This window comes from Dermacentor albipictus, chromosome 1 (genome assembly GCF_038994185.2).
Source record: "Dermacentor albipictus isolate Rhodes 1998 colony chromosome 1, USDA_Dalb.pri_finalv2, whole genome shotgun sequence".
Lineage (NCBI taxonomy): Eukaryota > Metazoa > Arthropoda > Arachnida > Ixodida > Ixodidae > Dermacentor > Dermacentor albipictus.
The window spans coordinates 500,512,823-500,538,406 of NC_091821.1; the positions used below are offsets into that span (position 1 = coordinate 500,512,823).

Consider the following 25,584-nt stretch of genomic DNA (forward strand, 5'->3'; position numbering starts at 1 on the left):
GCCGAAAAATCCAGTTCGTGCAAGTCTACTGTATAGGAAAAATGCACACAAAACTAGGAAGAGTGCAGGCTTCTGACATATCAATTGTATGCCCTTTGTCAGAAAGTTCTAGGACTGATAAAACATTTTTTTTGCAATATTGAATCTCAAGAAATAGGTGTTTATTGAGTTTTGTGTGGGCTCAGAGTAAACATAGCCTTAGGACTTCCACACAAACTCACTAGGCAGGGACAGCGCAGCGTTATAGCTACCGTCATCGAGGTGTTGTCCGGCGCGATGAGGGCAGTGGCGAGCTTACGTGGTGCCAAACGGTGTTGTGTGATTCGTGAAGTGCAGTGCAGAATTATGCCAAGGGCAAAGTGTGTGGTGAAGCTGTGCACATTCCGTGCTCGGTTGACCTGCAACGAGAGAATAGGTATGTTAAAATCAAGTGGTTCTCGGCGCACGCGGGCAATGATGCATCGGAGAAGCACGATAACCACAGTGAGACAGCACACACAGTGGCGTGAGCACTAACCAACCGCACCGCTGCAACCGACCGTCCAACGTGGTGTAGTGCCAAGGACCACATGACGACGTTCACAGTTCCACCGCCTGGCTCGAAGGGCTTTCCCATTTCTGCACCCGGTGCTGAGCCGAGCGGAGGCGGTGCTGTTCAGCTTGGAGTGTACAACACCCTCACAGAGCTGATAGAGGCACACAAGACTGCACAGATACACCGTCTTTCTCGCACCGAACACGGTCGTTACATTCTTAATCGTCTTAATATCAACCCTACAGGTGACATCCACCCCACTGCTCCCCTCCTGACTGGAGTCTTCAGTCGGCTGGTCATAAAACCCATGGCCAAGAATATGCTACCCGGCCATCACGATAGGCGCCGCCAACTGAAGGCACAAGCCTTAGACGTCGCCTACTCCGCCGACGAACATGCCATGTACGGGGCCGCAGCGAAATGCGACTGTATTACATACGTAGCCTGTGTAGCGACGCCAACCATCACTCTCATCAGTGCCGCTACAGTGCGCACACACTCCTCCACCGCTGCCGAAGAGGTTGCGATCGCGCTAGCCATCGCGGATCCCTGCACAAGCACGGTTCTCGGTGACTCCAAACAAGCCATCCAAAATTTCTCAAAAAACTCACTCTGTCTCCCTGCCACACACATCCTCCGCGGTTGCGCTCTCGACAGAACTATAAGCTCAGTGTGGGTACCTGCTCACGTGGGGAACTCTGGGAACGAAGGGGTCGACCGTTTAGCCCGAGGCCTAACTAACCGGGAGGCCGGCCCCTCGAACCCAGAGGTGCTCGCAGAGGCCCCCAAATCCTATGCTAAAATTACAAACTTCTGCAAGGAGACGAGACGCGTGTACCCGCCTCCTCACCCCGACCTCAAATGAGCGCAAGCCACCATGCTTCGCAAACTGCAGACTGATTCAATACTCAGTCATTCTAGACTTTATTTAATCACTGGAGGGGATTATGACCCTGTCTGCACTAAGTGCGACCATGGAGTGTTCGCCACTCGGGCACACATTCTCTGGGGATGCGAGGGTAACCCTCCCCCATGATCATTACTGCCATCTCCCTCTGAGGAGAGTTGGAACCAGCTGCTGACAAGAGCAGACAAGAAAACGCAACTCGCACTCATCTCGTGGGCCCAAGACGTCGCCCCCACCTGGAAGCCACACTAGGCCTACCTGCCCTAACTTCCTACCCTGCAGTGGCAAATAAAGTTGTTTCTGTCGTGTCCGCTGCCGGAGCGGTGATGCAAGCAAAAGACTGACGCCACTCCGATGTAGCCACGAACCCAAAAAGCCCCGTGTTTATTAGACAGCCGCTTTTTATCCCTTTTTGCTCCATGACGTCGCAGCCTGCGCACATGAGTGCTGAGTCAGATCAGAGAACCGATAACACTACATCTCCCTTTTTTTTTACACAACACATAGAAAACAAATGAACCACAAAACAACCAAACAGTATGAAACGTACAAATAGGATGAGTACACAGCACTCAAGTGTGGCCATATCGCTGTGGCGGCCTTATTTCTCGACCGTAGCGTGTCATATAATCACCACGTTTCCCGTCCTCATATGAGGCAGCAGCCGGCGTTGAATTAAGCACAGAAGGCTCTGCCGAGGCCTTGTTTTCCTCGGATTGGCCTGCAGCGTCCGTAGTCGCAGGAAAGTCATAGGATGGGTCATGCACGCCGGTTCACTCGCTGTACCGGACCAAAGGGCGTCTGTTTATCTCTAGTTCAACCCCATCGTCTGTCCGCACCCGATAAGACCGAGGTCGCATGGCCTGACTCAACACTTTTGCTGGAATTTTGCTGTCTTTTATCCATACCTGGTTTCCCGGGGTGAGCAGCGGTAGCTGCGTTACCGCATGGCGGCGGTCATAGTCAAATTTTTGCTTCATCCGCGCTTTCTTGTCTTTGTATCGGAGGCTCCTGAGACAACTCGTTATTGACGGTACTAGCTTTTTCGGGTGCACGGGAAGCGTAGAGCGCAACCGTCGGCCCATCAATAGCTGGGCTGGGCTTGTACCCAAAGGACCTGGGGAGTCCCTATAAGCTAGGAGGGCCAGGCACGGGTCAACCGCTTTTTCCAACATCCGTTTTACTGTCTGCACTGTACGTTCGGCAGCTCCATTTGACTGCGGGTACCTGGGGCTGGACGTGACGTGATGGAACCCATAACTAGTCGCAAACAATGCAAATTCTGCGGAAGCGAATTGAGGACCGTTGTCTGTTACAAGTTCTGGAATCCCGTGCCTAGCAAATATACTCTTGATTTGCTCAATAACCGCCGCCGAGCTCGTGGAAGATAAAAGGGCAAGCTCTGGATAGCACGAAAAATAGTCTACGACCACGAGATACGATCTACCATGCAAATGGAAAAGGTCAGCTCCTACCTTCAGCCAAGGCAAGCTGGGGGACTCTGATGGCATCATGGGCTCGGCTTTCTGAACGCGCAGTCTCGCGCAGTCTCGACAACTGTTTACCAGAGCTCCTAGCTCAGCGCTGAGACCGGGCCACCACACAGATTCGCGGGCCCTTGCGCGACATTTCACAATGCCCTGGTGACCAACATGCAATGAACAAAGTATTTCACTTCTTAGGTTCTGAGGCACCACCAGACGAGACCCATGCAGAAGCACACCGTCACATGTTGTAAGGTGTGCTCTCTCCGACCAGTAAGGGCTTAGCCAACTGCTTACTTTAGCGAGACGTGGCCAGCCCTGCTTACAATACAACCGAAGTTGTTGGCAGGTTGAGTCTTTTTCTTGCGCGAACTTTATTTTGTTCCCATGGGCTGAAAATTTCAGTTCGCTAATGCAGCCTTGTGCATGGCTCGATACTTCATCGCAATCCAGCTCCCCTATCTCTACGTCCGCTTCCGTGCAAGGTGCCCAAGAAAGGGCGTCGGCGGTGCCAATCTGTTTTCCTGGGACATAGGAGACTGAAAAGCGATATTGCATAAGCCTCAATCGGAATCTTTGTATTCTAGGAGGAAGCACATCAAGGGGTGACTGACCGAGTAGCGATACGAGCGGTTTGTGATCGGTCTCAAATTGAAATTCCAGCCCTATCAAAAGCCCTTCCAGCCTTTCTTCCGCCCACCTCAGCGCAAGTGCTTCCTTTTCTATCTGCGCGTACCGTTGTTCTGTCGGCGTTAATGAACGAGAGTGGTACGCAACTGGCCACCTTTCCCCATCTGATTGCACTTGCATGAGCACACAGCCGAGACCGAATGACGACGTGTCGGCGGACACAATAGTGCGCAGCTTAGGGTTGAATTTTGCGACGCATTGCGCCGAGGTGATCAATTCTTTCAGAGTCTCGAAGGATTTTTGCTGAGGCAGGCCCCAGTGCCACTCACGGCCTTTCAAGAGAAGACTACGGAGCGGTGCTGACATGTCGGCAAGGTTGTTCACAAACCTTGCCAGATAATTTATCATGCCCAAAAACCTGCAGACATCAGCAACATTTGATGGCGTAGCCATTTCGTTTATGGCTCGAACTTTCTTGGGATCCGGCGCGATTCCCGCCGCATCGACCACGTAGCCTAAAAACGCTACTCTTCTGACACAAAAAGAACATTTTGCCCGATTGAGTGTTACCCCCGCTGCAACCAATCTTTTGAGCACTGCGTGCAGCCGTTCATCATGTTCACGCTTAGTAGCTCCGTAAACCAGAACGTCGTCCATCAGGTTCACTACTCCTTGAAGGCCATCAAAGATTTCCGCCATTCGCTTTTGAAAGTATTCTGGGGCTGAGGTGATACCGAACGGCAGTCGCTGGAAGCAGTACCTACCAAAGGGGGGGATAAATGTTGTTAGTTCTTGACTTTCTTTCGCCAATTTAACCTGGTGAAATCCTGAATTGGCATCTAATTTCGAAAAGTATGTGGCTTCCGCCAATTGCCCCAGTGCGTCGTCTACGGTCGGCAAGACAAACCGTTCACGTAGGACGCTCTTGTTCAGCTGGGTTAGATCCACACAGATTCGAACTTCCCCACTTTTTTTGACTACTGGAACCATTCCTGCACACCATGTAGTTGGGCCATCTACCTTACGAATGACATTGCTTTTGACCATTTTCGCCAACTCTAGTTTGATGGGGTTCTTTAACGGGATGGGTACCCGCCGCGGCACGAAAATTGCAGAGGGCACGGCGCCCTCTTTCATGCGAATGGTGTATTCGCCTGACATCATGCCCAGTTCAGAGAAGAGCTGCGGATACATGTGCTCAAACTGTTTATCATCAACCACATCAAGAAATTTGACTACACCAAGTGCTCCAATGGCTGAGAGCCCTAATAGGACACACTGCAGTGACTCTACAACATACAGTGTTTGCCGCGTTGTTTTGCCTTTCCAAACAATATCTGCTGAAAAACAACCATTCACTTCGAGGCGCTGATTCGCAGCGCTTCTCAACACTGCTTGTGACCTGTCTATACGAGGCGGTACACCAGGGAAATCGGGCGGAACAACAGTGACTTCGGCTCCTGAATCAATTTTTGCACTTACACGTACACCATTGATAGACACTTCCGCGTATCTGGCATTTGAGCTGTTCAGTGTCCCAACACAAAAGTTTTGTCCATCGCCTTCTAGCATAGACACGCCCACCTGGTTGTTTTCTGTTCTCTTGCGACACGCCACGGCGAAATGTCCCTTGATACCACAGTGGTCACACCGCGCTGACCGTGCAGGGCACTGGGCTCTCGGGTGGCTCGACCGTCCGCAGAAGTGGCACGCCTGCGTTCGCCGCTGTGCTGTGGCGCCAGGCTCCCAGTTGTTAGACGGCTTCCTCGTTGTTCGTCGGACTACGTCAAGTCCGCCTGTATTCGCCTCGTTGCTGACGGCCCGGAGTTCCAGTTGCTGTCGATGAACTGTTTCCTTGAGCCTGGCCCTCGCCAGAGCGGTCGCTAGCGTAAGGGTGGCATCCATCTGGAGTGCTTCCGACCACTGCGCGTCCTCGAGGCCGACCACAAATCTGTCGCGGATCATTCAATCCCGAAATTCTGCAAATTCACAGCGGTCTGCAAGCTCGTGCAGGGCTGTCACAAAGTTGTCCGCACTTTCCCCGGGTTCTTGCTTTCGTCGATGGAAATTTGCGCTTTCATAGACTATATTCTTCGTGGCCACAAAATGGGCGTGAAACTTTTTCTTCACTGTCTCGTAGCTTCGAGACTCCTCTTCAGTAAGGCCGAATGTCTGAAAAATTTTTCTTGCCTGCCTGCCCATGGTGTACAAAAGCGTTCGCACCTGGGCCTCTTCCGTTCTGTCGTTGAGCCCCGACGCGTAGCGGTAGTCGTCGAATGACATAATCCATTCTGGCCATTTGGAAGTCCGGTCGAAGTTGAAGGGTGTCGGTGGCGGGATGGCTGCCGGTGGCAGGGCTGCCGCTGGCGGAGCCATCATCGCGCAGATCGAACGCAGGGTGAGCGCCGCAAAGGCAACTAGGATGGGGGGGTCGATCCCACTTCTGACACCATGTCGTGTCCGCTGCCGGAGCGGTGATGCAAGCAAAAGACTGACGCCACTTTGATGTAGCCACGAACCCAAAAAGCCCCGTGTTTATTAAACAGCCGCTTTTTATCCCTTTTTGCTCCATGACGTCACAGCCTGCGCACATGAGTGCTGAGTCAGATCAGAGAACCGATAACACTACAGTTTCTCTCTCTCTCTCTGTTCAGGCAATTGCAAACTGGCTTTTTACCCACCCCAGTGTTAATTAATCATCTGCACCCAAAAGTATATGTGAGGGATGTGTGCCGTATGCGCCAGCGGCCACCTTGACACACATCCTATGGGATTGCACCAAGTTCCCCGACAAAGCTTCGATAAGTACAACGATTCCGCCATGACTCGCAGCTGTGGCGGAATGCTACGACCACGAAATTCAAACCTGGGCCGTCCAGCAGGTCTCGGCGGCTCTTGAAAGACAAAGGCAGAGCGAAACCGACAGAACGTTGCCCCTCAGGGTGACCGACCGCGGGAGTAACATGCGCTGGAGTTGAGTAGAGAACACCCGCTGAGAAGACGCCACGGCCTGCGGCGTGGCGGCATTTAGTGATGGTGTCGTTCTGCAGGCGACTAAATAAAGTTGTTTCTCTCTCTCTCCCTCATTGCCCCCTCCAACAATGGATGATTTTCTCATCAATGCCGAAGTCCCGCCTTGCTTAAATGTTTGACCTCTGTGGCTAGCACAACTTTTTGTTTGAAAGCGGTACTGTAGTGGCATTGTATGTTTGGTGCCATTACGATAATGCCACGCTGCATGCCGATAGAACCATGGAGGAAGGAAAAAGGTATTTTTCCTTCCTCCATGGATACACTCTTAAAATGGTTGCACCCTTTGGGGTGTATATTTGTCCCACAACAATAATCGTCATCTGCCTTACTTGCGTTTCCTTTCTTGAAAACTAGGCGCTCGCTACTTTCCTGTCAGGAGTGCTGTGTCACACTGATAAACGCACAAGTGGTTCGGGACTAGGAAGAGCCGGGCTCGCAGCGTTAAAGAAAGGAAATGCATTCAAGACAGATGACGATTATTGTTGTGGGACAAGATATACCCCAAAGGGTGTAATTTTTTTCAAGAGTGTACAACTTAGGTTAAAATGGCGACGTCGCTCGTTTACTTCAGTTGACTGGTGGGGCTAATAACGGCTGCGATACTGACTTTTCTAGATGGCACTTGCTATGTGTTGTATTTATTAATTTCAATTAAAAATGAGTGCGTTTCTTAAATTCCTCGAATCTGAACCGACAATAGAGTTTGGTATTGATTATACGAATAAAAAAAACTCTCAGTCTAGATTCGAATAAATACGGTACCTTTATTTACTGTACACTGGGCCACTAGATCTTGCTAGTCGACTGCATCTTGTCAGAACTGTCGGAGAAGTCGTCCTCGTTGGATGCTTCACGGGCATTCTCGGCACCCCAAACGACATTGTTTTTGGTCTGGATAATTTCCCAACTGGCTGTGCTGCAGGCGTGACAGAGGAACTCCATTAGCTCGGCACTTTTGCTAGCTTTGTTCACTAATATAGGTCGAGATTCTTTGCTCACAAACATATGTTGATAGCTCATTTTGGATAACATTTGAAAAAAGAAGGTCGACCTATATTTGAATAACTACAGTACCTTTGTTATATCTGACATTAGAGAGTTTTAGAATAAGGGCCCCAAAGGTTTGGGGCCCCAAAGAAATAGCATTGAAGCTGCTGCACATGCGTGGGATGTAAGCTGCATTTGGGTTTTGCGTCGGGCGTGCTATTTCGCTGATTTAGTGGGAGCCTCAAAAGCTGCCCCAAAAGCATTGCGTCGACAAACATGGCGGCACCCATCGAAGTGACGGCTCTAACCTAGCACCAAACTGGGTTCGATTCGTGGTAACGTGTGAAATTCGCAAGCTAGGAGAAGTGACTAGGTTATCGCTTTCTCTTAACTATTGTATGTTGTGAAGATTGATTGATTAGACGCTGCTGATTCCGAATTCGATTTTCGATTTCATTGTTCGTAGGATTACACGCCTTAACTTGGCTTGTGAAGGCATGTAAAGTTGGTTACTCAAAACTAAGCACAACTGATTGCTTGCTGCTTATAGAATAACCTCTAAATTGTAATTGAATGCAGAAACATGAATGTCAGAATTACTACTCTTATCATAAAATGGTATATCTTATTCAATTATTTATAATAGCTTTTCTTTGACACCGTAGTGGCGCTGCAAGTGCAAGATGCAGTCCGCAAACGCAAAGCCCTGTTCTAAAACGCTTCACTGCTGCGTGCCCCAACACTAACACCTGCAAAGCTCTTTGGGGTCCCTGTTCTAAAGCTCTCTACACTTTATAAGCATACATTAAAATATTGGCAAGAGAATTTGCGATCAGGTCTCTGTGAACGAAACACAAGTATAATGCCTCTCACAGACCTTCTCCGAAATGAAATTGTGTAATGAGCACTTCGTCATGTGTGAGATGCACCGCAATGCCATGCATCTAGGTGATGTGGGCCTTCAGGGTTAAAAATGTGATAAGGATATCGAAGGCCATTCTGCATTGTGAGTGACTTGCAACAGTTGCGTGCAAAAAAGTAACATAATCAAAATAACTTTAGTGCATCCGAAACAATTCTGAAGAAACCAACAGGTGAGTTCCCATTAGTCACAATCTCGGGTAACTGTCCATAACATGTACAGCTTTCAGATAAGTTCCAGATAGACATATTGTATATTTAGAATTAGTAATATATATCAATATTATGTGGACAATCTGGTGTGCCATCACTTATGTTTGGTAATGTTCTGGATTTTTGGCACCAATGCGAATTTTCAAGAATGATGCAGTTCTGTAGGGGAAATAATTGTTTACTAACTGATCAGAAAGATTTTTTTGATAAGTTGTGTACTTGTGGGTCTTTCATTAAGTACGGTTCTTTTGCTTTGTAATTTTGCGTAATTTTCTTTGGCTGTGTTTCTTCCATTCAGACATTAACATCCAGTGGCTTTCACAGAATGTTTTCAATTTGTGGCACTTACTAGCACCACTATTGTACGCTGAGCGTGCAGTCATTTCAGGAGTACATTCAGCGTTCCCCACTGCCCGGCTGCTATGAGACCAACTTCCAGGGCTACTGGAAGCACCTGGTTGTGCGTTCCAACTCTGCCGGACAGCTCATGGCCATCGTCGTCATGCATCCACAGCAGCTGTCACCTGTAAGATGTCATAAGATCCACATTACTCTGAGGCAGTGTCCGCTGTGCCTTGGCGAAAGGCACAGTTTTGCTCGGAAGCTGAAACATTGATAGCAATAGCAAAGTATTATACAACTAGTACACAAAGCAAGGTTCATAGCTTTGTTGACCGTATAAATTGCAGTGAACTATAGCTTACTAAATAAACTAACAACTTTGCGGTCACGTGCGTACACGTAAACATGAACAGACCTCGCTCGATGACTGCGAGCACGTGCTTTAACAACGCTGTCATGACGAAGAGTGGCAGTTGCGGTGAGCAAATTCACCTTTGTGCTGCCCCTCGCTTTAATGCGAACTAGACACGCGAGAACACAGCGCGCACCAAGCCATCAGTCACCTTGGGTCCCCTAATCTTTGCACTCATTGCAGATTATAGCCAAGATGGGGCACACGTGGTCACGCTCAGCTGTGCCATGCACAGTCACGGCAGGATTAAAAAAAAAAGAGATATCTGTGAGAAGACAGTGTGCATCCTGCTTCCCCCATCCTTTGCACTTGTGAGAATACCAGCCGCAATCCTTCTCGGCTCAACCTCGCATGCTTTCCCTTGCACCTACAGCATGCGGTGCACAGCTGCAATCTTATCGCACTTGGACTTTATGCGGGATCGCACAGTGATGCTGATGACGGCAGCGGAAATTTTCCTAGAGTGCCCACATGATTGCTATCGCAATAAAAAGGAAACTTGTACAATCGAGGGTTGTGTTCAGGAGCAGGAAACTGGTGGCACTTTGAAGCTGATACAGCCTTGTTTGAAGTTGGCTTTTGTTCGAATTTAAGCATCCCTCCATTAAATCATTTGGAAAGTACAATTCCAAACGGGCAGTATTGAAGCTCACTGTTCTTCCTGTGTGCTGCATGCTTAGTTAAAGAAGTGACAGATATGTCACACGAGTCTGCCATCGTGTTACATGTAGTTAGTATGTGTCTACTTAAATGCGTGGATTTGGCTAGGATATGCTGTCTCTGGCCCTCCAAGGGTTTGCAGCTGGCTGTCTCAATTCTGTTCTCAGGAGGAGCTGTCACGAGAGAAGGAAGGTCTGGTGGAGTACTTTGTCCATGGCCCGGGTAGGGAGTGCAACCTGTCATCCCTCTACTTCCAGGCCTGGTGAGGGCTCACTGCAGCAGTGACAGCTTCCTGAGATGCTGTCGTGTTCTTTTATGGCCTCACACATTGTGGGCTTAGACCGTGTATATTGGCCAGCACTTCAGAGTAGAGATTTTAGTCAGTCTTGTTTAGGCACCTTTGTGTAAAATTCAGTATGAAGTAGATGTTCACAATACACAGACACAGAGGCACTCACTCATCCAGTGTCTCTGTGTCGTCTGCTTTGTGCCAAGTATAAGCTGAAACACACTTCTGCTGTGTTGTGATTGCTCAGCATCTCGGAGAGACCGAGCCTGATGTACATACGTACATCTGTATCCTTCTGGTTGTGTTTCCTTTGTTGTACCAGCTGTCTTTTGGCCCAAGAGGCAACATAAGGCCAAAAAGTGGAACTTGGCTTGCACTTTGGAAGTGAGGTACAGTGTTGCTGCAGTCCTATTGAGAGCAAGGCAGGCATTTTGAACGAGGAGCATGTTTTGTCATGGTGGCTTTGGTATCGTCAGTCAGATATGGCCACTGCATGCCGAGCCAAGTCAGGCATGTCAATTCAGTAAAACAACTTCTCCAGTAGTGTCTGCGCATTCTTGGCAGAACCCCACTTTTATTTCAAACTATGATGCTATATACACGTGAATTGTGACGTAACAGATGACCATGTAAACGAAACCCAAAACCAAGAACAAGAAACAACTGCTGGACAGAACACACTGCTCCCCTTAAAAAAAATCAAACTAGAACCCTTGATAAAGACAGTCTAAGTGGTGACAAAATAATTCAGCCATGCCGGAGGTCAGTGAACTCGAGTTGTTCTAAGCCCTGACTGCGCTGTAATGTTCTGGTGTACTGAAGGAGTCTGTACTTGATGCTGCTCCCCTGCTTGCTCATTCGCTGCTTGATTTGCCAGCTCTTCTGTGTTGTCGGAAATGCCAGGGTGCTTGTCTGGAGTGTCTCGAGGCTTGGGAACAATGGCAACGCTGGCGTACGAATTGCCAGCCTCAGGAACTGTTGATGCCAGCGTTGAGCCTCCCTGAAGACCTGTGTAAGGCACTCTAGACATTCTCGCAGCATTTCATGTGCTGTTGTCTTCCAGCATGAAAGCGTTACTTCATTTCTTGCCCGGAATCTTCAGGGGCTCGCTGTCACCCTTTCTGGAAATGGGAGCTTTTTTTACCCTCATGAAATTACCCATACGGAACGTTGAAATCATTGCCCCTCTTTTTCAATCGCTGTACTCTTTGCTCATAGTCTACTTATCTCTCACCCATTTTTGTAATTAGGCAATTTTTGGTGCAGGCTTTAAAAAAAAAAAAAGATCACGAGCAATCAACTTCTGTGAAGGTAGTTGGTCAGCGAAGCTGTAAATATGTTACACCTAATGTAAAACAATTGGTCAAACAATGATCCCATGATGTGTGCCCATTACGCTCATTGCTCTTCAAAGTTATATATGACACAAACACACATTTCAGTGCTGTTTATAAAACCCTTACTTTATTTATTACATTGAAATGACTGCTGTAACTGCTTTCTGGTTGTTGTGACAGACACTGATTTTTTCTGTTCTTATTTAGGAAATGTTTGTGGCCAAAGTTAGATCGATGCATGACCTGTGTATGGTAATTGGTTGACTTGAATCGTTGGAGTAACCGAGGCCAGACTTTTCCATGAAGTGGGTAAACCACTGCTTTGCTTCCGGTTTTCAAATGTCTATGTTAAAGTCTCCGACAACGACCACCAGCAAGTGGTTGGCTGCAACGTACGTTGATCAATGCAGAAGTGCGCGTACGTCGTCATCAACCATGTGGTTTGACAGCTTTTTTTTTATATGTGCATTTCATATTGAAACAAAAGCTGTGCCTTATGTGCGCTTCACGTCTCTGCCTTATGGCACGTTCACACTGAGACATTCGATGTAGAGTGGTGCGGAACTCAGTTTGGCAACGGCCAGATCCGCCGAAATCAACCCTTCTGCGCCAATCGCTCCCAGACCGATTTTTGCAGCCGCTGCTGCTGGATTCCCTCACTGTGGACTAATCGGAGCACGTCTCAGCAATTCTAAAGATGCCTGCCAAGCCTGACTCGCTCGTCATATCGCAATCTTCGAACGTGTCGCGACATCGGAAATGCTCATCGAATTGGTGCATAACCGCCCCGTCATTTTCGACAAGTACCACACGAAGCACAAGGACTAAGCGACCTGAAAAGGTGGCATGACCAAGCTACGCGCGTTCTTGCAAAGCAGGGCAAACCCCACTAACGCCGGTGGCATCGTGTCTTCGGCGAATGCTTCTGCACGTCACGCAGTGCCAGAAAGGTGCTTGCCAGCAGGCCTAGCAATGCTGCCTCTTCTTGCTCAGTGTTTATTATTATCGTTGCTAGCCGTGATGAAGCGGCCAAAATAAAACACGCAAACTCTACCCGAGTGGAGATAACTGCGCAGTTTCTATAGGGTGTACTAGAAAGGGGGAGTGGGTCCACGGCGGGCTCTCCACTGAGGATTTTTTTTATTTAAAAATTAATGGCGCCACCGTCGCCTTCACCTGAATGAGCGGCTCCGTACGCCGGTCGAACACAGTTGCATTGGAGACCCTACCGCAGCTGCATGGAGCTTTGACAGGCGTTTCACTCTGCTGCATCTAGTTCTGATACTCGGTGGCAGAAACAGTGATTTTCTTCCTCGCCGACTTGCAGCCAATAAAATGAAAAAAGAGCAACGGAAACAATGCTAACGACACGACAATAATGGTGCGTCGAGCAGACGACAGCCACTCAGCCCGTGAGCTCGCCTCAGCCAATGGGCGCTGCTGAAACAGGCGAAGCTTCAGGAGAAGGCGACGGCAGCGCAGTTGCAATTTCAGTGTTTTTTGCAACACCCTCGGTGCTTGCCAAACCATTCGCTGGACCCACTACCTCGTTCCAGTACCCTCCAGCTTCATGTCGCGGGAACATCCGGGATATCCCGCGCTTGTTTGGAGGTGAGCGTCCTACATGGCAGATGGCTGTGTATCGCGTCCAGGCGGCGCGGTGGGCAAGCAGTGTGCACAATGCGAATTTCAGTGGCAGGAGAATTCCATTCGCTGTAGACGACGCATTCCCCATTGCAAACGTGCCATTATGGGGGTACGAGCCATTGCTCCTGGCCCCGCACTGCCGCCAGGATCAATCCATCTGGGTTTTCTGTCGACGTGATGGGCGCGAAAAAAATCCCGGGATCCTAAGCACAGGCAGCTTCACTGTAAAAAGGCTGGGCTTGGAAATTCCACTTTGTCCAGCATGTGCAGGAGGTCCATGTAAAAGTACAGCTAGTGCCACCACCGTTGTTGCATATGGGTGTACTGGAATAAACAGCAAGGTATTCTAATACTGCTGTCTGAATAAGTCGCTGTTGCAAGACTGCAAGTTGAACATAGTCTTTCCAGATGTTGAAACGTTCGACCTGTGTGGTACATTGGGGATGATAGCTTGATGAGCAGGAGTGCTTAATTCTACGCTTTCGGAGAAAATCCTTCCGGAAGCTTCCAGAAGCAGCATTGCATGCATAATTTTCCTGGAGCTAGGTTGGCTAGCTGGGAAAGTACCGATACCCAGGAATTAGCCTATTTGAACAATGCGCTTGCTTAATAAAGCTCATTGTTGCTGTTGCATGCAGTTTTGCACCAATATATTCATGCAGAGGAGAATATTCGGTGGAAATTGAGACAAGCTCATGACAGGTTCTGACTTTTTAAAAAGCCAAATAGGCTTTTAGACCCTGGTAGGCTGTTAAAAGGGAAATTGTGTTTGTTTTTTGCATACAAAACAAAAGGGTCACAAAATTTTTTTATTAGTTAACAGCAGACAAACGAGGAAAGCCTTAGTCTGGAGACGCTTCAACAAGGTAGCTTGTCTTTCCCAGAGAAAAGCCTTGTCTAACAGAAAGGCCCATGTCGGAGCTTCAAAGGGCGAAAAGAAGTCCCTTCCCTAACGAGGACCAGCTACTCTGTAGAAAGTTGTTTGCCCATGTTAAACACTGTTTGTGCGTCGTCTTACTTGGTGATCTTTAGTAGATTGTGCCCAAAAGCCTTGTGTGGTGCTTGCAGCCGCCACAGCCGGTGCACGCATGCCCAGGCGCCCTTTGAGCTGCTGCATGGCCTGCCGCACCTGGAGGAGACACTGGGCAACCTGCGCTTCCGCATCTCTCCCGAGTCCTTCTTTCAGGTGAGCTCCTCCTTTCTTTTTTGCAACGCACCTTATGCCTGGCTCACATGGGCAAATTTAGTGTCACCTTGAGCAAGTGCACTTCGCCATTAATGTCGTTTGCAGGCTGTCGGAGGGAAAAGCTTAATGACGCTTCCTGTGGAGTGGACTTGCCACCAAGTGTGTTCGGTGAACTCACTTCGCTGCGATTAAGTGTATAGCTTTGATAGCAGTGCTTCAAGAATAAATAAGAAAACACGAAATGCAGAGTCAGCACTAATTCTAAGACCACTTTGCTTGTGATGTTAAAATGTTATGATCGTCCCCATGACATCAGTGAAACTAAAACAAGCTTGCAAAATTTATTTTTGGCACCTGTGAAATTGCCTGCAAAGTCCTCCATTTTTACTGTAGGGATTTTGGATAGGTTCCTTGCTTGTGTTGGCCCAAAACGAATAGACATTTTAACAAAGTTATTGTGTGTCTAACCAAGCCAAGCAGCTGGCCATAACATGCACACCACGAACAGTTTTTTGGACACGGAGGGCACCACATGTGAATCTGTACTCCAATACTACGGCCATCAGTCTAGCCCCTGTGTCTGATCTTGCGCTCAATCGCCGATAAAGTCTACTAGTGCAAACATGTTGGCGGCTTGTCACCAGCCATCCTAGTGGCCGAAGCAGAGTGCCTAAACTAAACCACATTTTTGCATGTATAATCCACACCAAAAATTCAAAAAATTTAGCAGTAACGTTGGGGTGTGAGCTATATACAAATTTTGCCTTGAATTGCGGCTTCACTGCAGTGCGTGCGAGCTGTCGTGAAGCCACACTTCAAGGCAATGCTCCCACCCTGCGTGTCGAAGCTCCCTTCTCCCCTCTTTCATGGTCGCCCATTCTCCTCCACTTTAAGGGTTGCCACTTGGCCCCTAGCAGAAGGCGAATTGCGTATGGGGTACCGGCAGACTCGTATGTCACCCGTTTCCGTGGTGCTCCCTCAGTCAGCGTGAAGCGCTTTGCGATACGGGGGCGAGCCAAGTCACTGCTGGGATACTCGGCTCAGTTGCGTTTGCTCCATTCGCTGTTGCCTATGCAAGGGCTCCTCCGTCTGTGCTGTCATCCTCCGTTATGTGAATGCTAGCTGTGAAGTGATCCGATTCACATCAAATGTCATGTGACTGATCCATCTCTGTCAGTATTGCCAAAGAATGGGGGAATAGCCGCTGGCCAAGTCGTGCATCGACGAGTCGTGCATCCATAAATGGAGACTGTTTTTGTGAAGAGTTGAGCCTTGTATGCAGTTACTTCTGCGGATTATGCACGTGGATGTTTCCTTCTTCTTTCCGGGCTGCTGTAATTGGGGTGTGCGCATTATACATGGAAAAATATCGTACATTAGATTGGTGGTGGTGCCACCAGAGTCGTGCAGATGTGAAAAATGGGGCGCTTACAAATTTCCCAGCAGCTGTATTTGACATTTTTGCTACCAGTATAGATATTTTGAGGCACATGGAAACAAGTTTGCTTCACTATAACCCATGCTGTGTCGGATCCCACATTTCCGATTTCGTTATAACAGGAAAATACTTCATTGAAATAGGAAAATACGTTATATCAAGGTTCAAATATATTGACATTTCGACTGTGGTGCTGATTCACTTGGGTGCAGCCTACTGCCGATTCTGCACAAGTCGCTGGGCTTACATAGTTAAAGGGACATGAGAGGCAAATACTGAGTCGACGGAGACTGTTTAAATGCCATTCCAGAAACCTTGCAACGCTTGTATCATGCCAAGAAAAGACTTAAATTTACAAGAAAAATGCATCTGAAGGGTCCGAATACCTCTATCGTAATTCAAATTTCCCGCGACTCAACCGGGGAGTGGTGACATAGCTTGTGCCATCACTGCCCTTTCCTGCCATTGGTGAGTAAAACGGCGCCTGACAGATGGCCATATGCCATGGTGTTTTGCACAAAACGGAAACGCGCGGCCATGGAGAAACCGAGCCACGACAGAGCAGGCTGCTGCAGCTGCTTTTGGTCAAGGGGCGTGGACCGTTCGGGCATCCCGCGACATCACCTGGACATTCCCTGCTTTTTGCCATTTGTGCGAGTTTCACAAGCCAGCAAAACCAGCGTAGCACTGCGCGAGAACGAAAGTACTGAAACGCAAAAGCGTGGGCAGTGAAGAGTTGAGCAAAAACAAAACCTTTTGACTGCCTTAGTCGTTGTCATGAGTTTTTTGTTGTCATGTGTGGCATGAGTTTCCTTTTCCTTCCAAAATTAAATGCAACTAGACAAGTAGCATTTTCTTTCGTCTTATAATGCAATACAATGGTGTTTTTACAACGAGTGGTTCAGTACTAGTGACCGAACTTAAATGAGGAGTGCCTTCGTCATCGGGCAAGTACTTGAATGTGCCGGGGGAGTCTCTAATCGTGTCTTGCATTTACTTCAATTTCTCCATTACAGTCAAGCGCACTTGTAACAATATTCAAGTGCCACGAAAATTCCATTGTTGTAACCGATCATTGGTATAACCAGGTTGCATAAAAAAAAAATCTAAATGGGGATTGGCATAGTTGTTCTGAGGAAACTATAATGGTGGGGAGGCCAGTTGTCCTCTCCACAACCTTCCTCCATCCCCCTTCTGATTGTGTTGACTCATTTAACTATTTAACTCTGCTTCCTGCATGCTCCTACCGCGTGTTGTTAACGAGCCACGGCTATTGGCATTCAAGAATGGCACCGCCATAACAACTGCAAAGAGGGGGCATGGGCGGCAAGTTACATATGAGCTCCGCTGAGGCATCGCTTTCGTGGGCACAAAAAGTGCCTTTTATCTAGAAGAAATTCTGGGATGTGATAGCCACAAGCATCTCACCACGTACTTCCCAATGGCTTGCACGAGAAATCCGCATGCCCGTCAGCCTTGCTTGCTTTACGTGAAGCTTCCCGAAATCCTTCTCAAAGCATCCATGTGCTCAATGTTGTGAAGCGGAAGGTCCTTCGCGAAAATAAACCCGTGATGGACTGAATTATCTACAGGACCTCCCGCAGGGACAATGTTAGGGCAGCCTGCCCTACGCGTCAGCACTGCCACTGTGGCTGTCACTGTTGCTATCCGATGCAAGCATGTTCATGACGATTGCTTCATTGGTTAGAAGCACTTTGTTTCCAAATATAAAGCAGTGCGCTTTCTTTTCACCGGCAACATCGTGCATTGCCAATGATCAACAGGCGGATCAGCCATCTTCCGTTTCATTGGTGAGTCAAACGAGGCTGAGAAACCATGTGGCCAGGAACGACTTCGACGCCATAAACAAGGACAAGCACGAGTGACTTAACCCCTTAATCCGTTATCAGAATGAGGGCCCAGTGAGCAATCTGGGAGCAGCGCCGGCAATGTTAACAGTGCAGTTGGCACAGTACATTCATGTTTCGGAGCGTGGTGCGGCGTAGAGCTATGGTGTAGCCCATTTGTGTTCGGAGGGGTGGAAGGGCGACAGGAGAGATGCGCGTGAGACTGGCGATGGAGAAAAGTGCGTGGCGGGAGTCGGAGTGGCGAGCACTCGTGCAGCGGCTTGCATTTCACTTTTTCTTTTCAAGGATTTCACATTCCATTACCTTTCGGCACGGACACCCAGCAGGTAGACTTCATCATTATAACCGATAATGTATCATGAGGACACTGTAAACGAGTCATTTCCCCATAGAATACAGACAAAAGTTAACGGTGCAGCAGCTTTTCATCGGTATGACCGACATATTGTTAAAACCGGTGTCGTTATAAGTGGGTTTGACTAAGCTAAGGCTCTGTTCGTGATAATATTGACGCCTTAGAGATTCTTGAGCTCTAATCTGTCACTCTAGCTTGACCTAATATTTGCCTTTAGTGTCCCTTTAAATGTCACATTAAGAAACTAGTTGGAGGTTTCTGAACTATGTCAGTAGCTGTGTTCAAGATATGTTGTAAAATTACAATTTCAAAGGGACTGGAAGCCTCATTGAGCTGGCCCTTGGCTTGACTGTGCATTTTTGGGCTGCATATCCTGTGGTGTTGCAACCTTTGTATCATGCTTTACGAAACATGGTGTGTTCTATTAAGCGGTTGGCACTTAGGTTCTGTAATGTCTCAGTGGACACAAGGATAAGCAAGTCTTTGATAAGGTACCCCAACTATTGTTGTTGCCATTCTGTGGCTTTGCGCAGGAATACAGTGGATTCCACCTGAGCTTGGCAGTCTAGATCTGCTACTTACAATAGAGTTTGATTTCTTATTTTGAATGTGACAAATGTCACTCAAGTTCATTTTGAGGCTATGTAATGAGTGTTTGCATGTTCCACACATACTTGAGTGATGAAATCGCAGCTGTCCCTGTGATAAACCTTGCTCCCAACAGTATCAAAATACTAGCTTGCACTACTTTTTGCTGGATTGCAGGTGAATAGCCCAGTGGCAACGTACTTGTATGATGCTGTGCGGCAGCTGCTCCACCCAAAGCCTCAAGGCACCCTGCTGGACATTTGCTGTGGAACAGGTACCGTCTCTGTGAGCAGTTTCATGGTAGAATATGTTTAGCCCATCTTCAAGGTCTCTAGCAGTCTCCTTGGCGACCTCTGAAAAACTAGAGTGCCATGTCATTGTTCGCTTAGATTCGCTAGTAGCTGGGTGACGTCACCACATTTGGCACCATGACTGCAGTGTGCACATTTTCTGAAAACATTTACAGCTTACCTTCTCTCCCCCCCTTCCCGCCCTTTATTTCTGTGGTAAGTTTTCAAAAGAAAGGAGGGCACAACCACTGTAAAAATTAATTGTGTTGTCCACTTCTCTACTCTTGTGTCCTGTCTGCACGCCTCACCTCTTTTTTGCATAATGAATCCTTACCAACTAGCTCAGCTTTCTGTCTTCCTAAAATTCATCACTGTTGTTTTAAAGTTTTCCAGTCAATGCAACATTCCTTTTGTCGGAACAGTTTCAGCACCATTTTGGTGCAAATCCTTTTCATTTACAAAATTTCAGGAAAAGTCTGTTGAATGAATGATTTTACCAAACCAGGTGCTTCTGTTTCATTCTGACAGTCATTCAGCGGTCACTGAGCACAAGAGAACTCACACAATCAATGTTTTAATCTTTGCACAAGGTGGAGGGGTGTCCTGATCTTGCGTCATTCTTGAGGTCTTCACAACCTTCCTGAAAATGCAGGACCCACTTGAACACAGTTCTTTGTTTAAGGTGCCCTTTCACTAGGGCTCTTGCAAGGCTTGATGAATTTCTGCACCATTCTCACTCAATTTTACAAAAAATTTGATATTGATCCATTGTGCCGTCTGTTCGTCAATCTCCTTTTCGATAAAGGCTAAATATGAGCTGTACAAAAAGTGAACACGTAAACTTCTGTGTTGTGATACCGCAATCCGGCATGTACTACAGATCAACTGGGTCCCCTTGAGAGGAGAGTGTTGCCACTACACCCGGCCTACCTTTTTTTTTGCCGACTCAGTACACAAACTTTTCGGACAGATTTCGTACATAGCCAGCTTCTGGGATGCTTCATTTAAAGGGCCCCTCACCAGGTTTGGCAATTTTGAACAGACAAGCCTAGCGTGCACTTCACGCCGCGCTCACGGTTGTGTTTGCAAAGTATTGAAGTGCTGCACACCATGACAGCTGCTCAAATTTCAAACCCAGCATACTGTGAATCCCCTCTCGAGGGAGCCTTGCTCCCAGCTAGAGAGTCGAGCTAACGAAGGCAAATGCTCTGATGTAAATTGCAGTGCCGGCAACATCACTCACCATGTCGCATTATAGTACTTCTGTACATAATTCAATGCGGAATGCGCTACCGGAAATGTTCCGCGCAATTGCTTGCAGACGCTACTCGAGGCAGAGAGAGAGAGTGTGTCTGCTGGCAGTCATGCTCACTTCCTGGCGGTATGGTAACAGTGCCGTCAATTTCTCCTATTTCCTCCAATAATATGCCTGTTTGAAAAATTATCTTGGTAAAACGATTCCGAGATGGCGTTTTAGAACTTCCAGTGTATAACTAAAATTTGCGATAGGGCCTGGTGAGGGGCCTTTTACATCCTAAATGACAGATTTCTTTTGCGTTTTTTTAGTTTCATTTTCAATGTGATGTTGTTTGTCCCTGTCAGATGGCAAAAATCCTGGTTCATTTCACGTCTTGGCTACTCAACCACACTAATATCGAACTGTTTCCCATTCCTGTACTCCAGCTATACGAATAACGACTGTCAATGTAAGAGGCACATCAAGGTCATTTTTATAAACCAAGAATATTTTTCAAATTTACGTTCTTTAGCATGCTTGAAGGGTGCTTGAAATTGCCCTTGGAAGAGAGATCTGAAACAATACTTTAACAAATAAAGGTTGCAAAACTTGTTTTCTACAACGTGATGGCATAGACGCTCAGCTGTGTATTTGGGATGGAAGCATTGTACCACAGAACCTGTGGGGAAACACTGGTAATGGATTGACCCTTTGAATTAAAGTCAGCACCATATATATACGACAATGGAAACAAGCCCCTTACATGTGTGGCGGTAACTGAACACTCAGAAAAAAAAAAAAAACCTTCCCTTTTCGGCACGAAATACCACCTAGTTTAATACCATGGTGCTGCCACCTTGCGCGACTTGGGAAATAATTTCTTATTGTACTGCTGCCCCTCAGTGTCCACCAGAACTGATTTTTTGCTTCGTGGTGTCGGGGCTGCCACCGTGGTGGTCTAGAAATCTTCCAGCTTCGTCTAGTTTGCCGCTGCGTGCTCGTGTCCATACTTTTGTGCTTTATATCTGGCGTTGTTGCACATGTTACATAGGCAGAATCATGGGCATTGTGGAAGCCGATTTCACCTGGCGCGGCAGCCCAGCGGCTGTGGCATTGCACTGTGGAGCTTTGGGTCACGGGTTCGATCCTGGCCGAGGCAGTTGCATTTCGATGGGGGTGAAATGCAAAAACACCTGTGCACTTGGATTTAATTGCATGTTAAAGAACCCCCAGGGGGTCATAATGTTTGCACAGTCCCCCACTATGGCATGCCTCATAATCAGATCGTGGTTTTTGCATGTGAAACCCCTGAATCATATTTGAACTGATTTCTATCTTGTTCCTTATCCATCAAAGTTTTACCGCGTGATTCTCGTTCACGTGGTTCTCCTGTGGGCGTGTGATTCGTTTGCTTGCAGGCAGGCACTTGCAAACCATTGATACTGCCACGCATATGTCTGTTTTTCTGGTACATGCAAGAACTTATTGTATCATGTCTAGTGTCGGAGCGATCGATTACTGCAAGTTTCTCACTTGCTTTGTTTTTCTGGGGAGTGTGCAACCACCGAGCTTGCTTGCTCACATGGCATGCTTCGCTTTTGGCATGGCTGTGCGTCCTGGGGCTGCATGCTGTAATTATCAAATTCATTTTCCATCCTCTTTCTTCCTTCATCATTGGTTCAGATGTGGCTTTGGTGCTGCTGCACTGCTGTCTTTACTGGGACCAGCCTCTCGTTGTGACACATAACAATTGAAAGTGGATTGGAGCATTACAAAACATAGTTCTGGCACAGCACAGAGTTGGAAGCCAGCACAGAGTTGGAAGTTTTTCAGCTTTCTTTTACCATTTATGCCTTGTGGCGAATTCTCTCCCCACCCCCTCTCAAAATAAATGTGTAGTACAAGCCATGGTTCAGAAATGCTTTTTATTTCCAACAAACTTTCTTGGGGGCCCACCAGGCGAAAAGCTGTGACATACAGCTTGAATGTGCCCAAAGGCCCTCGCACGGCAGCAGTAAGTCTCCTATTGGCAAACGTACAACATACGAAACACTCATCTATTAGGATATACAATTACAATGTAGAAAAAGAAATGTGCGCCATATAAAGAAACATTAATGTTTTCAGATAATTATAATGAAGTTATAAAAATCAATTACTCTTAATGAGCGACAAAGCTAAGATGCATATTGTATTATACATCCCAGAAGATCACATTTCAAGAATAAGCACCACAGGCAACATGTCTGAGATGTACATTGGATTACGAAAATACTGAGTGCAAATGGATATTACACGCAATAAAGAATGTGAAATATAAATGACGTTTCTCTTTATTGTGTATTCAGTCAAGCTTACAAAACCATGCTCTACCGTATTTACTCGCATAATGACAGCACTTGCGTAATGATCGCACCCCTGATTTTTGTTATGAAAATTTGATTTTTTTTTCTTTCCTGTGTAATGATCACACCCTCAACTTGATGATGTTGATTTGGGATTTTGATGGCGCAGCAGCCGTGCAGACTATAATGCGCCAAACACATGTTTTTCGGATTAGCTTATTTCTTCAAATGCTGTAAAATTGTGTAAATGGCCAAGTAAAAATATAAAACCTTAAATTTGCTATAGTTCTTGTAGAATTCCCGTGGCTTTTAAAAAGTTAAAAGTATCTTCATATGGCATGAGTGGTTCATCACTCAATAAAAACATGGGATGGATAGGGATTCTTTTCTCGTAAAAGATCTTAAAATATATTTGCCTCCATTTTTCTAAGCCAGGACACGTTATTAAAAAGTGTAGCACGGTTAAAATTTCACCGCAATGTTGGCATGTTGGTTGTTGTTCGTTATTCATTAAGTAACCATGTGTCAGCCTTGTGTGACCAATTCTCAAGCGACATAATATAACCTCATAAAATCTTTGTCTGTGGCGACAACTGCGCCATTCTCGTAAAATAGGTTTAATGCAGTGAAGCTTGTTAAGTTTTTCTTGATCCCACGCTTTCTGCCATTGCTTCTCAACTGCTATTCTTAAAGTGGCTTTATAATCTTGCCAAGGTATGCCAACATCATGTAGCTCCAAATCTTTGGTACGGGCTGCCATAAAATCTGCTCTTTCATTCCCGGGAATTCCTACATGACTAGGAATCCAGCAGAAAGTGACATTTAAAGCTCTCGTGTGGCATTTTGTGTATTGATTTTGTATTTTCTTCAGCAGATTATTTCTACATGGTAACCTAGATGCGAGAGCTTGAAGAGAGCTCAAGGAGTTGCTAAATATAACAGATTGATTATTTCCTCTTTTCAGGATGTCTTCAAGAGCTAACGAAATGGCATGAAGTTCTGCAGTAAAGACAGTAGCCTGACTTAGAAGTCTGATTTGTTTTTCAAATTGATTTGATGTCACTGCAGCGCCTACATTGCCATTGCTTTTTGAACCATCTGTAAAGTATTTCATGCAAAAATTATACTCTGATTCGATTTCTAAATATTCGCTTAGTAACGCCTCTCTTGGTGAAAATTGTTTTCTGTTTTTTGTTAACCGAAAGTCGCATTTCGCATGTTTCATCTCCCAAGGAGCAAAAGAAGGTTCATCTTGCAAGAATTTATTTCTTACGTTGTAACATAGGTCCGCATTCAGCTTTTGGTACCTGATAAAAAAGGAAGGAATGATTGCTGGTTTGTTGCTAAAATGCATTTCAAAGCGCGGCCTTGTAAATAGTAGTCTACAAGGATGCGTTGAACAGGACAGTACTCTCATTATGTACATGTTTCCAAGAAATAGTCTTCTGTGTTCCAAACACAACTGGTTGGTTTCTGCATACAAGCTTTGTATAGGAGACGTATGAAACGCACCGGAACACAGACGTAGTCCAAGATGATGCACGGGATCAAGAACCTCTAATGCGGACTTTTGAGCGGAGCCGTACACAAAACATCCATAGTCTAATTGTGACCGGACAACTGCATTGTATATGCGAAGCAGACATATTCTATCTGAACCCCATGATCGATGGGATAGGAGCTTTATTAAATTTATAGATTTGAGAGATTTCTGTTTTGCATAAGCGATGTGCGCTTTGAAGTTGAGTTTCTTGTCAAAGATTATACCAAGAAATTTGTATTCATTCTTTACTGTGATTTGCTGTCCTTTAATATGTAATGTTGGGTCCGGTGTGAGCCTTTGGTATTGACTGAAAAACACGCATATTGTTTTTTCTGTGCAAAATTTAAAACCATTTTCGTTTGCCCATCGCACTATAGAGTTTACACCTAACTGCAGTTGGCGTTCGCAAGTAGCCATATTACAAGAGGAGAAACAAAGTTGAATGTCATCGACATACAAAGAATACATTAGAGAAGGAGGAATAACTGTACTTATCGAATTGAGCTTCACTAAAAATAGTGTAACGCTCAATACTCCACCTTGCGGCACTCCATTCTTCTGTATAAAACAATTGGAGAAAGTTGGGCCAAACATCACCTGAAAAGTTCTGTCCTCCAGATAGCTTTTGATTATACCAAGCATGTGCCCTTTTATTCCGTATCTATTCAAGTCAATTAAAATCCCATGTCTCCACGTCGTGTCATATGCTTTTGATAAGTCAAAGAAAACGGAGACGCAATGTTGCCTTTGGACGAAAGATTCACGAATTTTTGTTTCTAACCGGACTAATTGGTCGATTGTACTGCGGTTGACTCTAAAGCCGCACTGGTACTGATCAAGTAACCCGTTACTTTCCAAAAGGTGCACAAGCCGCCTGTTAACCGTTCTTTCGAAAGTTTTTCCTAAACAACTGGTTAAGGCAATGGGGCGATAACTGTTAGGGTCGGAGCGTGGTTTTCTAGGTTTTAGAAATGGTAGAACAAACGCCTTCTTCCATGCTTTTGGAAAATAGCCTTCCGCCCACAACCTGTTGAAAAGGTGAAGGATTGTGTCGTACGTGTTCATGTGTAGGTGTCGCAGCATTTCGTAGTGTATGTTGTCCGGACCTGCTGAATGGCTCTTCCCTAAATATATCGCATCGAAGAGTTCAGTTTTTGTGAAAGGACAGTTATATGGCTCAGTACTATTCAGTGATACCCGAAGATCTTTCTTTTCTGCAGTGGCCTTTATCTTAAGAAACTCGGGCGTGTAGTGAGCGTCACTCGAAATTTCAGCAAAGTGCTCGCCAAGTACATTTGCTTGACCTTGAAGATCCGTTTCCTCGTCAAATATAGGGA

At 46.5% G+C, this 25,584-nt stretch overlaps 1 protein-coding gene, 1 long non-coding RNA gene and 1 pseudogene across 5 annotated transcripts in view; 1 reads left to right on the forward strand and 2 right to left on the reverse strand.

Moving 5' to 3' along the window:
• Positions 1 to 25,584, forward strand: part of LOC135909363 (tRNA (uracil-5-)-methyltransferase homolog B-like) — a 92,063-nt gene that overhangs the window by 34,609 nt on the left and 31,870 nt on the right. For all 4 annotated transcript variants that reach the window (XM_065441314.2, XM_065441313.2, XM_065441315.1 and 1 more), the window contains exons 7-10: positions 9,090 to 9,236; positions 10,292 to 10,386; positions 14,466 to 14,583; positions 19,010 to 19,106. In XM_065441314.2, coding sequence (XP_065297386.1) covers positions 9,090 to 9,236; positions 10,292 to 10,386; positions 14,466 to 14,583; positions 19,010 to 19,106 — 457 coding nt within the window. The remainder of the gene's footprint in view (positions 1 to 9,089; positions 9,237 to 10,291; positions 10,387 to 14,465; positions 14,584 to 19,009; positions 19,107 to 25,584) is intronic.
• Positions 140 to 9,189, reverse strand: LOC135909364 (uncharacterized). Its single transcript, XR_010566697.1, has 3 exons — positions 9,060 to 9,189; positions 7,352 to 7,505; positions 140 to 398 (listed from the first exon to the last, which is right to left on the reverse strand). It is a non-coding gene; the product is annotated as an uncharacterized lncRNA (long non-coding RNA).
• On the reverse strand, positions 580 to 6,094 carry LOC139055014 (uncharacterized; annotated as a pseudogene).